Consider the following 15,447-nt stretch of genomic DNA (forward strand, 5'->3'; position numbering starts at 1 on the left):
AAAAAGCGCCTCAAGACCTTCATTATGAGATAGATGGTGGGAAGGCCAATTGTGATGGCGTTGGCAAATTGATGGGAGAACTCGCAAGTGATTTGCAGAAGTCTTCATTGACTTCGACTTCAGGCCGGCCTTACTATATGACCCCAGCACTTAACGAGTGAAGGCGATCGAAGGCTTCGCTCATTTTGTTAAATTCTAGAGATTGGTTTTTTCGGTTGGAGAGATCCATAGATTGTCCACCAGCGTCGTATGTAGAGCTTATCAATGTGCATAATGCACGACGTTGAGGCCAGCGAGATACAGATGCGTGTAACGGTTATTTAGCTTTTCTTCATTTCCGTTATGCTCGACGCCGTGTCATGCGAAGTCACTCGTGCTGGACATGAATAAGTGATTTAGGTGCCGGTGGGCTGCGATGATTTGTTGTGTTGCTCAAAGCCAATGCAACTACATCTTCAATATGGCAGGGTAATTAGGTGGTTGGACAGGTACCGTGCTGAGATTTTTCGAATGATGCCTAATTGATACAACGTACAGTGTTCGGAGCTGCAAGATGTAATCATTTCAATAGGATATATGTTGCCAGGTGGTCACTTCCATCGCAGCGAGCTCCAAGAATCAAACGCAATGTTAAGACAAATGCTGGGCTAAGGTCCTCAAAAGAGTTCCTGGAAGGAGTTCCTCCCCATCAAGCTTTGGCTAAGTGTGAATTGAATTGAACTTTGTTTCTCATTCATTCAAATGAGGGTAGGGTGAGACTAAAGGCATAAACCCTGACAACGGTCTCAGCCCCCGTAAGCTACAAGTTGGACCGCAGATCAGCAGACACGTACGCACCATTTTGCAAGCTACAGCAGACTTGATTGCTGACAAAAATCATAGGAACAATGTCAATTGTCATCTTGCTCATATACCGTCAAATTATTAATGGAATTTACACCACGCATCTTCACTAAGCGTGAAGTCAGCCAAGTCTATGCCACGTGCGTTTCTCGACAAAGAGTGCCCCATAGGATGGATCGTGGGCATTCGTGTCGTCGACGAGTTTGTGGGAACATCTGGAAATTTCCAGTATGAAGAGCAAATAAGAACATTCTATGCTCTATGTTCGACGTACATATCCACCAATAACTGAAAACGTGCACCGATTGTACTTTAGCGTAGTGCAAGCATGCTCGTTGGAAGCATGTGTCAAAGCGTCTTTACGAAGCTACGTTAAATTCCGAGGAACCAAAGTGACCCCTTTACTTAAATTGTGTTTATTCCTTGACCACAGTGGCACATATGGAAATACGTGCAGTGAGGAAACCATGTCGGGTTCACATATTACAGTCATGAGAAACCACTACTTGAGCATCCAAGTGGACAAAGAGCTGTTGTGTTGAGTATGCAAGGCCCCACGTATCCATTCAGGTCACTGGCATATTGTCATTCGCTGTGACGTGGTTTGGGAGGAGAGAACGGCACATTAAAACCGAGCTCCCTACGCTTAATGACCTCTGCACTAAAGAGGGATGCTTCGCATCTGCAGCAATGGCGAGTTTTATTGCTTCGATCAGACGTGCACCTGTACATAATTACCTAAATGAACTTTATATGGAAAGAACCGTTGTTTTAAGTGTAAAATGTTAGAGCGTCTAGGCGTCTTCTATAATGGCAATAAGTAAAGAAGCCGGTGGCAGTTAGTGAAGAAAACAGTTTGCCGCACAGGGAAGCTGTTCTTGACCTTGACTCGGTCAGTGACCACAATTTTCTGATCAACAAGCAAGCTGACCATGTCGAACTGAGGATTGAAGGTGCAGGGTAGCAGAACGTTTACTGTCATTACTTGCAAGTGCCTTCCGATTGAATGTGACAGTGTTCTCCCAAAAATCATAAACCTTGCCCATAAGGGCGGCAAGGTGAGAAGTGACTAACTTAGCAAGTACGAACAGTGGCTAATGGACAGGCAGCTTTGATAGTGGCAGCGTGAAATTTTCCTACAAGTTATTGATTAATCTCATTTCATCCCGAGATTATGCCGCATGGCAACCCGGACGAATAAAATAAAAGGCAGCATGAATTCATTTTAGTGCGCAAAAGTACCGTGTTACCATATTATAAAATATTACAATAAAACACATTCTTTTAGAAAGGCACGGAGTAGCCCTGACAGGGAACGGTGGGTAATGGTTATTTTAGCCATGAAGAGTTGCTCAACATATACACGCTGCTCTTACAGAAAATTACGTTTGTCCATTATCGGATGAGTGCATGCGCCACCGCCCGCAATGGAACCACTGAGCTTCAGACTTGCCTGCACTAGGTGTACCGCGGGGCTACCAAATGCGTTTCCATTCTTTAAACGTTCCAGCAAGCAAAAAAAAGGTTACGCGAGCGGCTCGCCCCTCTGACGCCGTGCGCAGTCACCGTTACATTGCATCATCTTGCACATGTGGAGAAAGTGTGTAATTTACTCACCCTGTGACCTTTAGCACCAGGAAGTCCCGGCATGCCAGGAAGTCCTCTTTGACCCTGCATATATAGGAGAGAGCGTCAATTAAAGCTTCATACAGGAAGAATGGGCTAACAAATAACGTCCGTTCCTTAATGAAGAAGACGCAAGGGTGCATTAACGCGCGCATTGAAGACAGGCTGTTCGCTAAACTTTCCCTTTATTAATTACTTCTCTCCAGCTTGCGGGTTCCGCAGAACTATTATGTCAAACTCTTGCCTTGGCTTCGTGTTGTCGACAAATTCGACTTCGCCCTGCCACCTGCTAGCCGCCTGGTTCGCTTAGATGGCAGAGCGGCTGCCCCGGAAAGGCGGTGGTCCCGGGTTCGAGTCCTGGACCAGGAGGAACTTTTCTTCAAATATGAGGCTTTTCTTTCGAACAACCAGTATAGGTTTCCTTAGTAGCAAACGCTACGAATGGGTGCGTGTCTCATTTAGACTTTTTCTCGACGGAATATTTTACAAAACGAATTCCCAGAATCCATATTCTAACTACGGGTTTCTTTTCCTTTTTTGCGATCATATGGAATCTTACAAAATCGCCTTTGGCAGAGAGCCTAGGCATAGCGCTTGCCCTGGATCACTCAAAGCGGTGGACATTGCTCGCTCAAGAAATCGATATCATTATTCAACTAATAAACAAAAATCTAATATAAAATATAACTTACTTTAATTACCACATATTGCAATTTACAAATTGTAGCAGGTGAGTTTGCAAAGGTCCCCTTCGAAGGATTTGTGAAGCTTGCACGTGTGTTGAGATATGCACCGTGAAGATTGCTCTTCGCACAGAATCTGGCCAATTTCGTGTTTTTTATTTGGATAAACGAAGGCTTGTTGGTATGATATGACATTACGGTGTGTGGCGCTGCAAAGGTGGCAGACACATGAACACCAGCATCTCAAAAACGGGAGTAACACCAACCTTCTGTCACTAATGTTTGTCATGGAGGTATACAGGAAGATGGCGTGTACAGATGCGCATAAAATTGATGATGGAGGGTAACAGACATGAAAGCACATCAGAAGCACATATGATAGACGAAACACTTGCCTCAAAGACGTTTTGCATGTAGTCAACCTGTACGAAACCTTTCCTCTAACGAATAAAAGAACATGTTCCTATGGGTGGGCAGCGCAACCCAGACGAAGGACGAGAGGCAGACCACAAAATGTTCAATCACCAACTCGCCCAGCTTGCCGTCTTAATTCAGAATAAAAGAAGTCTCTAGTTCTGAAACTACTGAAGGTGCCCTGGAATGTGTGGGGCCACAGTGCCCAATGATGTCAATAATTTCTCTTCCACTTGTGTTAATTCCGACATAAGCTGACATTCTCTCCTATCAAACATGGGGCGACCCTGGTGTTTGTAATTGTGCCCAGCTAGATTACCTGATATTAGTATCTCGAATACTGCTTTCTGATGTTATCGAAGCCTTTTGTTTGATCATGAACGTGTCTGGTCTACGTATGTTTTTTCCACACGCGAGTGCAATTTCATAAGCAGCCGTGCTCACACAATGAGTATAGTTATGTCGGCCTTGCTTGACGGCAAACTTGCTTTGAATCACATTTCTGCATTGGCCTCATCGTCTTAATGGTGCATATTTAATTCGGTAGCTATTTGGCGTGTCCTCGCCTGATCCCAAAACTATTTATGTCAATGGCACTTCTTTTTGCCTGAGCTGTCAGCTCGCGCAAACGGGACAACCATTGCGCTGTTGGCGCAGTGCGCTCAAAAATAAGTCGTGTTCCCCTTTTGTGCGCATTTAATAACCTTTAGTTGTGTTTGTACTGCTCCTCTTCTCTTTTCCCTGCCCCACTGTTTGCGTCTGCAACGATTGCATTGCTTCAAGCATTACTATCCTGCAGACGTTCTTGCGGATAGAAATACTTCTGTTTTCTGGTCAACGTTACAAATTTCTGTGGTGCTTGGCTGGGCAAAGTTTCTAGGATGAGCATCAGCTCCTCTTATCACGTAAATTCTTGAATACATAAAACAAGACCCCTCCCCATCATCGTAAGTTGGGCCAGTTGGTATGCCAGAGTAAAAGCTTTCTATAATCCAAGGGCATGAGATTGCGCTGACTTTCCCTGTTATTCTCGTGCACTTGCGCTATTCAAAACCTTTACCAAGAAAGTTCCATGCTTACCCGCAACGAATGGCCGGCTTAATTTAAGTGGACAAAACAAGCCCAATTTTCTCAATGCCTAACTGTCGGAGATTTTAGAAATTAGAGGCCAAGGCAGGAGAGCCTGACATATTGTGCAAAAATTATTGGATAGCCCTGTCAAGGAGGGACAATGCCAAAAAAATCGAAATACACAGTAAATACACTACGCACTGGGTGTGCGTGTGTGCATGTGTGAGTGTGTAGTTTACCTGTTAGACAAAGCTACAACGGATCAGAGGGCCTTGCACCACATATGTCGGTGTCTGTCAGGCTCAGGACCAGAGGAAGCTTCTTTAGACTGCTGAACAAGGCTAGAGTTGTGCGAGGATAAAATGAGGTCTCCTTTCCTTGATTTTGTGCATGACAGAAAAGGCGTGGCATTTTGAAGACTTGGTCTGCAGAAATCGATGGCCGTGTGCTCATGTCTGGTACGGGAAAGGCGGGCCTCACGAAAAGTGCGGTGGCTGCAATTTTTGAAGGGGCACCAAAGTACCTGTCAAAGAAACTAAAGAGCCCTCGCAAGCATGTAAGGCGGAAGTCTCGTTCTGTTGCTTCCTGCAGCACTGTTGTGCAGCCTAGCGGCTCTTCGCTGTTGAATCGGTGAGTTCCGAAGGAGCGCCAACGATTGACCGTACTGTAACAAGCGTTGTCGACGAAGGTGACTATGAAGGAAAGAGCAGCACCACAGACCCAAACAAGACGGAGTTGGAAATATTATTCAGCGCTGCTCCAAAAGTGCGGTTTCCTGCATTATCGTGGGCTGCTCACCGAATCGGCGCTGACGGAATCTATTCTATTCAACGACACTTGCATTCCGCCCAGTGCTGCGTCAATTTTCGTGTTTACCAAAAAGTCACTGCACGTATAAAGTGATATGTCTGTTAAAGTTCATGTTGGTTGTAGCGACATTTATGTCCATCCTCGAATACGAACTCTAGCCGTAGAGGTTCCCATCGGAGTAACGCTGTGACCATCAGCCGTCCGAATCTGGGAGCCATGCCATGGAGTAAATGCTTTCTTCAGAAATATCGCCTTCTTCCCGCTCAAGATAGAAAGGTCCGCACCGGTATCCACGAAAGCGCCAACCGCGTAACCGTTGATCACCACCGGTATGTCAAGTGAAAGCCGGTCATTCCGTTCAGCTAAAGTTGACGTCGGATCGGTGCGCCTGCTTGTTTGCGTCGATCGGAGGTGTTCAGCACGTCGACTGCCAGCTGTCTCGCCCTCGAAAGGGCACTGTAGTTAGTTTTTCCGGTGGGGACTTGACCATCGTGCAGTCGAATGTCGCTGGGACGGTGGTGAAAATAGCCTTGGCGACCGCGAGCGTGATTGTCGTCCGGTAGGCGATGGCGTGCGCTATTGAGCCAGATAACGTGCAATATCCTGGGGTCGTTGGCCAGGTCGGGGTGGCAGCACTAGACGTTTGTATGGGCACAGGCGGTACAAATTATCTGCCTCACCACAGTGGAAGCACAGAAGATGGCGGTCCGGTGTGTGCCAAACAAACAACTTCCAAGGGGTCATGCGTCGATGGTCGGCGTAGTGCAGTGGCTGCTCTAGCTAAAGCACAACAGGAGGAGCGGCAGGCGGAAGCGCTGGAGGTGCACGTCGTTCTTCGGTGTATTGCACCGGCTGGACTGGTGAAAATGCAACCACACGAACGGCGTAAACAAACAGCAGAGGCGTAGAAGCAAGGAGTCTAAGGGCTTCTCTGCAGTCGGTGTAGGCGCAGTGTTACCAAGAGAAAAGGTGGACGGAAGCGCTTGCTGTGCTTCATATTCTACATTTGCAATGGAGTTCACCGTAGCTCGTGACGCGCCGTAAATCTGCACCTCTTCGCGCACAACGGTACGAATGAGTTCTCGGAGGTAGTCATTGTTCCTTCCGGTCGCTATGAAAATATCGAAAGCGGATGCCATGTTCACTTGCTGTTCGTAGAAGTTCGATCGCTGCTGAAGCAGCTTCTGCATACTTACAATGTCAGATAAAAATCTGGCGACAATCTTCGGAGGGCTCCGCACAAGACCAGCTCCTTTACTCCTCGCATTAGGTGACGCAACTTTCTGTCCGTGGTCATCCCAGGGTCTGTTCCTCTGGAGAGGCTCGTCATGTCTTCGACGAACGCGGTGACACTTTCGTTGGGATGCTAGACGCGGGCCTAGATCGCTCGTTGTGCTAGTTGGCGGCGATCAGCACTGGTGTAGGTGTCTAGCAGCTGAGGGCAGAACTCATAACACGACGTGAGTTGCTGCTCACGGTTCTTAAACCACATACACGCGCCGTCCTCCAAGCACGAATAGACATTTCTTAGTTTAGTGGCGTCATCCCCTTCGTTATACTCGGCCACGCACTCAAATTGGGGCATCCCGTCTTCGCCGTCTTTGAACAAGTTACCATGGAACGACTTTGGGTTCTGAAATGTGTACCGAGTCGTCATCGTGCTATCTATATTAGTTGAGGTGGTTGGAATCACTGTGCTGTCTTCTAGAGGCAGTTCCATGATCCTGTGGCTGGCCCAATGGACGGGAGTCTCTATTGTTATTAGGGACAGTGGTTCCGCTCCGAGGAGGGGTTGTGCAGCATGAGTGAGAAATACCCCGCACCTCCACCAGTGTGTCATGTGTCTTCAAGAGGACTGGCGACGTTTAATGAGGACAACTGGCTCCCGAAAACAACGGCGATCGGACCAGGCTATCGAGATGGCGGGGTAGAACACGCACTTCTTCCTTCTTGTCCTTCCTGCCTCTTCTTTTGCACTGTCCCTACTAGTGCGGTTGGCAATACGTTATGGGTAAGCCAATTGAACATGGTACTGTTGGGATCAGTTGATTTGCCAGTTCGGTTACCGAAGTAGATTTAATATTTGTCGTTAGTAACTTCAGTGCTTCTTGTGGAGGACCTTGTTTCTAAAGTTTTCCCACCGTGCTTCCGCGGTGTGCCTTTGTTGACTCCCACGGAAAGTGGAGGCACAAAACGTGCCCACTGGTGACATCTGGAGACGGTTTATGTCGGTCATGCAGTACTCTCTCAGACATCTTGATGAAACATTCTGCCCGACAAGCTATGAGATCTAAAGAAAAGCGCTATTTCATATGTACAAGAGTGTCAGCACTGCACAAAGCTGCATTACCTGCGCAGTAGCAAAGGCTTGATACTTTGCGCATTTCCAGACCTGCGCTGCAACGCTCACGAGCGCTACTTTTAAAGTGCAGCAAACTTCTCACAGAACAGCTTCAGGAAAGCAAGAACGAAACTAAAAAGCTACAAGAAAAAGATATGACGGAAATGTTGCAGGCTCTTGATGTGCCACCAGCAGAGCAAGTTCCTTTGAAAGAATGTATTGCTGCTGCTAAGTGCACAACAAAAAAGAAAAGACAGGATATACAGATGATTGGCTTCTACTGTGCATGCTTCTAAATATACGAAGCCCTGCAACATATTCCTTCTTTCGAGGCAACAACATATTACCCCTTTCTTGTGAATCCACAATAAGGATGCACATTAGTATGGTTGGCCCCAAATGTAGCTTTGATGAAGACTTTTTCAAAGCTTTGTATATGAAAATCTCCAAATGAGCACATTTTCAAAAATGAAGAATGCTCATTTTCGACGAGGTACACGTCAGAAAAGAGATGACTGTCTACTCTCAAAATATGACCTATGCTGGTCTTGTTGATTATGGAAAGCAGGGTGTGCAATGCAATGAGCTGCCTTACCATGGTCTCGTGTGCTTTTTCGTCATTTGTGAAGAGCTACTTACAGCAGGTAGTTGTTTTCACCTAAAAAGGATCAACAAAACGCACTCCTCTTGCGCAACTACTGCTCCAATGCATTGTGCATTTAGAGCGTGCTGGTGTTTTTCTTGATGGTGAGGTGTGCGACGGTGCTTCAACTAATCGCGCTACGCGGAGACAGCTCGTGGCGTTGGGAAATGTGACAAATGCATTGGAGCATCCACTGGACGAGTCTAGAAAAGTGTATCTGCTCTCAGATATTCCCTGTCTTTTTAAATGCATTCGAAATCGTCTTTACGAGAAGGAAAGTTTGAAAAGACAAGGCGATTCATAAAATGGTCTGGCTACGATGATCTGTATGTGACAGACAAAAAGCATGCTGCTGAGCTCAGAGTATGTCCAAAGTTGACATGCAACCATGTTATCCCGCCGAATATGCTGAAAATGAGATTGAAACTCACCAATCAAATTTTCAGCAATTCTGTCCCGAAAGGCATACAGTTTTATGTACGCAAACGTGCAGGTCGGCTTTATAATGCCGAATGAACTATCGAGTTTACGCTTTTTCTTTATACCCTAGTTGACGCCCTTAACCTGCGCTTCCCAGCAGAAGGCCTGACTCTTGTATGCAAAGACTTCCTAGTAATGGATAATGCCTTCAGGTGGCTTGACAAGTGGGAAGAAGTTGTTCATGGAGACATTCCCAAAGACTTTTTCCTGGCCCAGTAAACTGCACAGGGATTAGAGTGACATTGCGCAGTGACATTCAAGTCAGTGCTAGAGCTGTCAGCTCTTGACGGAATGCAATTTCAAATATGTTAACTCCTCTAAGATAAATCAAGGTCCTTTGTAGTGCTTTTTTGGGATAATAAGGCAAGCAGAAAACCAGAATGAACATCCTGCATTTTCAACGTTTTCGCAGCTTTATGGAATGCTTTAACTACCTTCATTGCTGAAGCCACCACAATTTGGGAACTGCAGAGCTGCCGAAAGCAGCCAATTTGCTTTTGTGAGTTTGACTGATTTTAGAGGCGTATACAAGAGTTCAGTTGCTGAACGGCCAAAAAAGCTGACACATAAGCTAGATGGTATGATCAACGAAGGAAACTGGGAGTGTGAAGAAGTATTCGAGCACGATTACTGCAATGCAGCTGTTGTTGACTGCTTTATCTATTCTGTTGCTGGATTCGTAACAAGCTAGTCAATCAAACATCATGCATTGTTTGCAAAGAAGCAGTTAATGGGCACTAAGGCTTCCCAAACGCAGCTGCCGCTGACATTGTTAACTGCAAGACAAGAAGGAGGCTAACGCATCCAAACGCTCATCTTTTCCTGATCTTTACGCACACTGAGCAAGTTGGCAAAGTATGCAGGGCAGAGCCATGTGTATGATAAGACTACAATTGCTGTGCTGCCCATTTTTAATTAACATTCCCCTCCAATCTCCACAAAGAAGATCTATTGGCTAAGTTACTGCGCTACTACGTTCTTCTGCGTATGCGTCAATACTGCCGGCAGTTAAAGGCCAAGAATAAAAAGCTGGATTTGCGAAAGTGGCTAAGGTTATTTGAGCTCATGCATATGAAATCAGCGTAAAACAATTTCAAAATCAACATCACTCTAAAAGGAAAGAGATCCGGGCACTCCCTTTGAGGGAATATGTGCTTGTCCCATATTTTACTCTCGTTTCGAGAGTAGATCGAGCCTCTATGAGGGCAAGAAGGTCAACTCTTCCTGACAGAGTTTTGTTACTCCTACCGCCAGGGATTGCTAGTACTCTTCCGCAGTGTGCTAATACTCTCCCCACAGAGGTAATAGTACTCCCCCAGACCGAGTGCCTCTACTCCTCCAAACCAAGTACTTCTACTCCGCCAAGCCGAGTGTTTCTACTCCCTCGAACAGAGTGCTTGTACTCCTTCAGAACAGAGGGCTAGTACTCTTCCCAATAGTGTGAAAGTACGATGTAGATCCATTGCCACGTTTGAACGGATTCGCAATACTTAAATGTAGGGAATATTTGATTCCTTCATAAGCAGCTCCTACATTTATGCTTGGTGAATGGGTTGTAATCTGTAGTCACCGAGTAACTCAAATGAAACATTTTCTCCTTTAAAAGGTAAAAATATTTATTGATCAGTCCCAAAATAAACTGAATAATAATTTGAGAAACATACTGACGAACACATAAAATGAGACTATAATGATGCCCATGAACTTTACACGCATCTTGTAATAAAACATAAGTATATTCTCTAACATTTCACCAGTATTTCAGTTTAGAAATATCTTTTAATTTCAATTGGCTCCTTTTTTTTTCAAAAATAAAGTATACTATGGAAAGTTAAACATAGAACAAACGTGTGCAAACTCACAAAGTATTGACACCGGGATCGAAAAGAAATCTGCGCCATATAACTGCCCAGGAAGCGCCTTTCAGGCACAGAACGCGTGCACTTATATGGCAGAGGTTCAGCGATTAGCTGCTAATGTAGATGAATTGTGCAAGAAACTTTTTTCTGTGCCATATTCTAAGACAGCGGCTCATTTAATAACTTCCTGTACAGTGTATGAATGTTCCTGACTGAAAGTACAGTGCATTTAGAAAAGGGCTGTATATTCTCATGTGAGGCCACACGTCCAGCTGTCCTTGCTTATATTTCACATAAAGTTATTCATGTATGGGCTGCACCCCATTGTTTCTAAGTGTGTCTTGTCGTAGTTCTGCAGAAATATCCTGCCTGGTCTCAAACCAGTACAGAGGCGTATTATATTTCCTATTTGGTTGGCCGCCTTCCGAAAGTAATTTCCTGGTGCTGTTTGAATTTATCCGTTACACTTTCTCACAAATATATAAAATTAAGTTTACAATATTATTAGTGTGTAGCAAAAGAGTATACAATCACAAGGAGCATTGGCATTAAAGTCTTGCGCATCGAATGTCTTGTCATATAAGGGAGCTTTTCATTCCCATGACAGTAAGAATGCTACACTTCTGACCAACAGCTTGAATAATTACATGATCAATTACTGTGACTCGTTGATTATGCAATCTAAGTAAAGTATAGCATGGCTTCAGATGGGAACCAAGAATAATATGTGATGAAATGATGCATAATAGGCGACTTAGGCATATGTACAGGCAGGAGAGTGCACGAAAAAGACAAACAAAGAAGCAAAGCATAAATTGAGAATGGCACCATCCTGTTTCACATGTCTCTTCCATGCACGTGAATTTTGCATGCGACTATGAAAAATCGGCCAATAATAGCTAAATTCTACAATGAAAAAGAAATCGAGACTCTGCTCAGTAATGGCAGCAAGCTGAAGGAAACAGATTTCAGGATAGCACGGGACTACTCTGTTGCCGTGCGCGATAAGCGCCGACAGCTTTGGCAGTTCTCGAAGTCAATAAAAAAGGAGGGTGATCGTCCCCGCCTTGCTTTCAGCAAGCTCATTCTAAATGATGACGCTTACGTCTGGGACACGGATGCCACCTGCGCAGTCCGTTTACAAACATCTGGAAATGATGCGCCAGAGGTAAAGGACGGCGCCCACGGAAGTGCTGACGAATGACCCAATCATTCTCCTGCCTCAGCTCAAGTAATCAACCCTTCTTTGCCGTCAGTTCATAAGCTTTGCCATAATACCGCAATAACTTTCCTCTACACAAATACCAGAAGTATCATCTCCAAAGCTGTTCCCATTTCCTCGCTTATCGATTCATGCTCTGCATCCTTAATCGCGTTCACCGAAACGTGGCTTACGGACAATGTTCCCGACGACAACATTTTTGTTACCGAGGCGACGTTTAACGTATTTCGCTGCGACAGGTCAAATCGGAGAGGCGGTGGTGTTCTGTTGGCAATAAAAAAAGAATTATCATGTGTACCCATCATAATTTCTACGTTTCTTGAATGTGTATGGGTGTTGTTAAACGGTAGCAGTACTGACATACTTATTGGTGTTTTTTATCGCCCCCCTGATATGGGCAGTGCTTTTGTTGAAGAGTTCTATCGCATCTTGAGTGAAGTGTGTAACCGATTTCCAAAATGTGTGTTATTAATATTTGGGGATTTTAATTATCCACGCATCAATTCGGCAACTCTATCTGTCACGGAGAGTGAAAGAGAATCGAATGCATTTCTTCAGTCATGTCTAGATTTTTCATTATCGCAACTTATCATGCAACCCACACGGCGCACTGCCACATGCTCCAGTATCCTTGACCTAATCCTTACTAATATCCCTGGCATTTGCGCCAACATTAGTCACCTAGATGGGCTCTCCGATCATGACGTCATTACTGGGGACATTGTTTGTCGGCATAACAGTAGGAACATCATTGGAAAAAAAAATAAATGCTATAGCAGAGCTAACTTTGATGGCATGAATGCACAATTATCTCTTTTTGCAGACCAGTTTCTTAATGACTTCTTGTCCCGTACAGTTGAAGAAAACTGGGTCGCGTTCAAAAATATGTTTACTGACGTCGTTAACAAATATATACCGTCCATAACAATTAGGAGTAGGAGCTCCACGCTATGGTTCAACAAGCAACTTCGGCGTCTAAACAACAAAAAAAAAGCCTTTGTACAGGCAAGCCCAGAACTCCAGTCTTGCACCATCGTGGCTTAAATACAAACAGTGCGACAAAGAATACCAAGAGCTACCTAAATCCAGTCGTCGTCACTTTTTCAACCACGACCTGTCATCTATGCTGACTAACAATCCTCGTAAATTTTGGCAAGTAATAAATCCAAGCAATCACCCCAATGTTGTGCTTACCGATCCCACAGGCGCCACTATTCCCGAGTCAAAGTATGCACAAATATTAAACAATGCATTCTCGCCTGTGTTCACCCGCGAGGACGTCACTTCATGCCCAAACATAGGTACACTTTCGGATATCATCATGCCGCAGATAAATATTACCGAGTCCGGTATCATATCACTACTTAATAATCGTAAAGTATCATCTGCATCTGACCACGTTGGATTCAACAACAAGTTGCTTAAAAGTACATCGCAAAGCATTTCGGGAATCTTGTGCGCTCTTTTTTCACAGTCATTGTCATCTGGCCAAATTCCTAACGACTGGCGTACAGCCAAGGTCATACCAATTTTTAAATCTGGCGATCGCTCATTACCGCTTAACTACCGGCCTATTTCGATAACTAGCACCGTTTGCAAACTACTCGAACATATCATACATTCTCAAATCATAAAATACTTAGAAGAACATAACATAATCTTCAAATACCAGCACGCGTTTCGCAAGGGATATTCATGCGATGGGCAACTTGCAGGGTTTACTAAATACTTGCTTTCGTGTATTGACGCTGGCAACCAAGTCGACGCGATATTCTTAGATTTTTTCAAAGCTTTTGACCGTGTTCCTCACCACAGGCTACTACTGAAACTTAAACATTTTAACATTGGCGCACAAGTCATTGCATGGATAAAAGATTTCTTGTCATTTCGAACTCAATTCACAAATATTAATCATTGCAACTCCCCTTTTATTCCTGTGACGTCCGGCGTTCCACAAGGGAGCGTGCTTGGCCCTTTGCTTTTTCTAATTTATATTAATGACTTGCCTAACTGCATGTCGTCCAGAGTAAGACTGTTCGCCGATGATTGCGTAATTTACCGTACCATTTCTACTGACACTGACCATCAAGCATTGCAGTCAGACCTCAACGCAATAAACAGATTGTGTTCAGACTGGCAAATGACCCTAAATCATACTAAAACTAAGTGCATGTCATTTACGCACTCCTCTTCCCATATTCCAACTTCATACTTTATAGGTAACAATGTTGTCGAACTTACTACCACGTACAAATACTTAGGAATCAACTTGCAATCGGATCTAACATGGCATCATCACATCAACGTTACTCTTGCATCTGCTAACCGTACTTTCGGAATCATGAAACACAGACTAAAGCAAGCGCCTTCACACCTAAAGAAACTCGCGTACACCACGTTAATCAGGCCTAAAATTGAATATGCATGTGCCATCTGGGACCCAAGCCAAGACTACATTATACGTAACATTGAATCCCTGCAAAGCCGTGCTGCTCGCTTCATTTTTTCAGATTTTTCTCCGTACTCCAGTGTTACATATTTAAAAATTCGTGCCGAACTGCCTCCGCTATCACTACGACGGAAACACGCCCGCCTATCTCTCTTTCACAAACTTTATCATCATGATCGTTTGCGCGACTTCTTTCAGTCACCCCCAGTCATTTTCCCTCGCCGTGATCACCCCTGCAAAGTCAAACGCCCAGCTTGTCACTCGGCCCATTACGCACAATCATTCATCCCCAAAACCATAGCTGACTGGAATAACCTACCATCTGATATTGCCACTGAAGTTAACACCGATCAATTTCATCAAATGCTGTGGACTTATATCAGAATTTGACGTCTCTCTGCGTCTTTGGTGTTAGCTATTTTTTTTTCAGGGCTAATTTAATACCTTTGCATCTTGTTTGACATCGGATTGCAGTTTTTTCTCTTTTTGTGTTATCCTTGTACCCCCGGTGTTTCAATTTTCACACTTCATTCTTATCTTTATTCGAGCTTTAATCCACTTCCAATATTGATGTATGCGTATTTTGTGATGTTCTTACTATGTTTGCTGAATTGTTTATTCTTACTTTTTTTTCGCATATTCTTATTAGTGTGTTTCGTGTGCCCCCCCTATGTAATATCCTCTTCTAGAGGGCCTTTAGGGTATTTGAATAAATAAATAAATAAATATACTTGCACAATGAACTAACTACCTGAAACCAAAGCGTTTTTTACTGCTGAAGTGGTTAAGATGCGCTAAAGTAAGAAAAATTATCGCATTTCACAGAATCATCGTCTTAAACAAGTACATATTTGTCTAGGAAGATAAATACATCGCCTGATTATGCCCTATATCTTACGTCCAGAAGAATTATGTCTACCGAAGCCATGAAACTAGGGGCTTTTGCTTAACACTATATGTTCACATCCGCCAATTGATGAACAAGTTTTCTACTCTGATGCTCTCA

General features: G+C 44.3%; 1 protein-coding gene across 1 annotated transcript in view; it reads right to left on the reverse strand.

Annotated features, from left to right (window-relative positions):
* LOC126529915 (uncharacterized) overlaps window positions 1-15,447 on the reverse strand; it is a 934,270-nt gene that overhangs the window by 623,806 nt on the left and 295,017 nt on the right. The window contains exon 12 of the mRNA XM_050177364.3: window positions 2,461-2,514. Coding sequence (XP_050033321.1) covers window positions 2,461-2,514 — 54 coding nt within the window. The remainder of the gene's footprint in view (window positions 1-2,460; window positions 2,515-15,447) is intronic.

This window comes from Dermacentor andersoni, chromosome 5 (genome assembly GCF_023375885.2).
Source record: "Dermacentor andersoni chromosome 5, qqDerAnde1_hic_scaffold, whole genome shotgun sequence".
NCBI lineage: Eukaryota > Metazoa > Arthropoda > Arachnida > Ixodida > Ixodidae > Dermacentor > Dermacentor andersoni.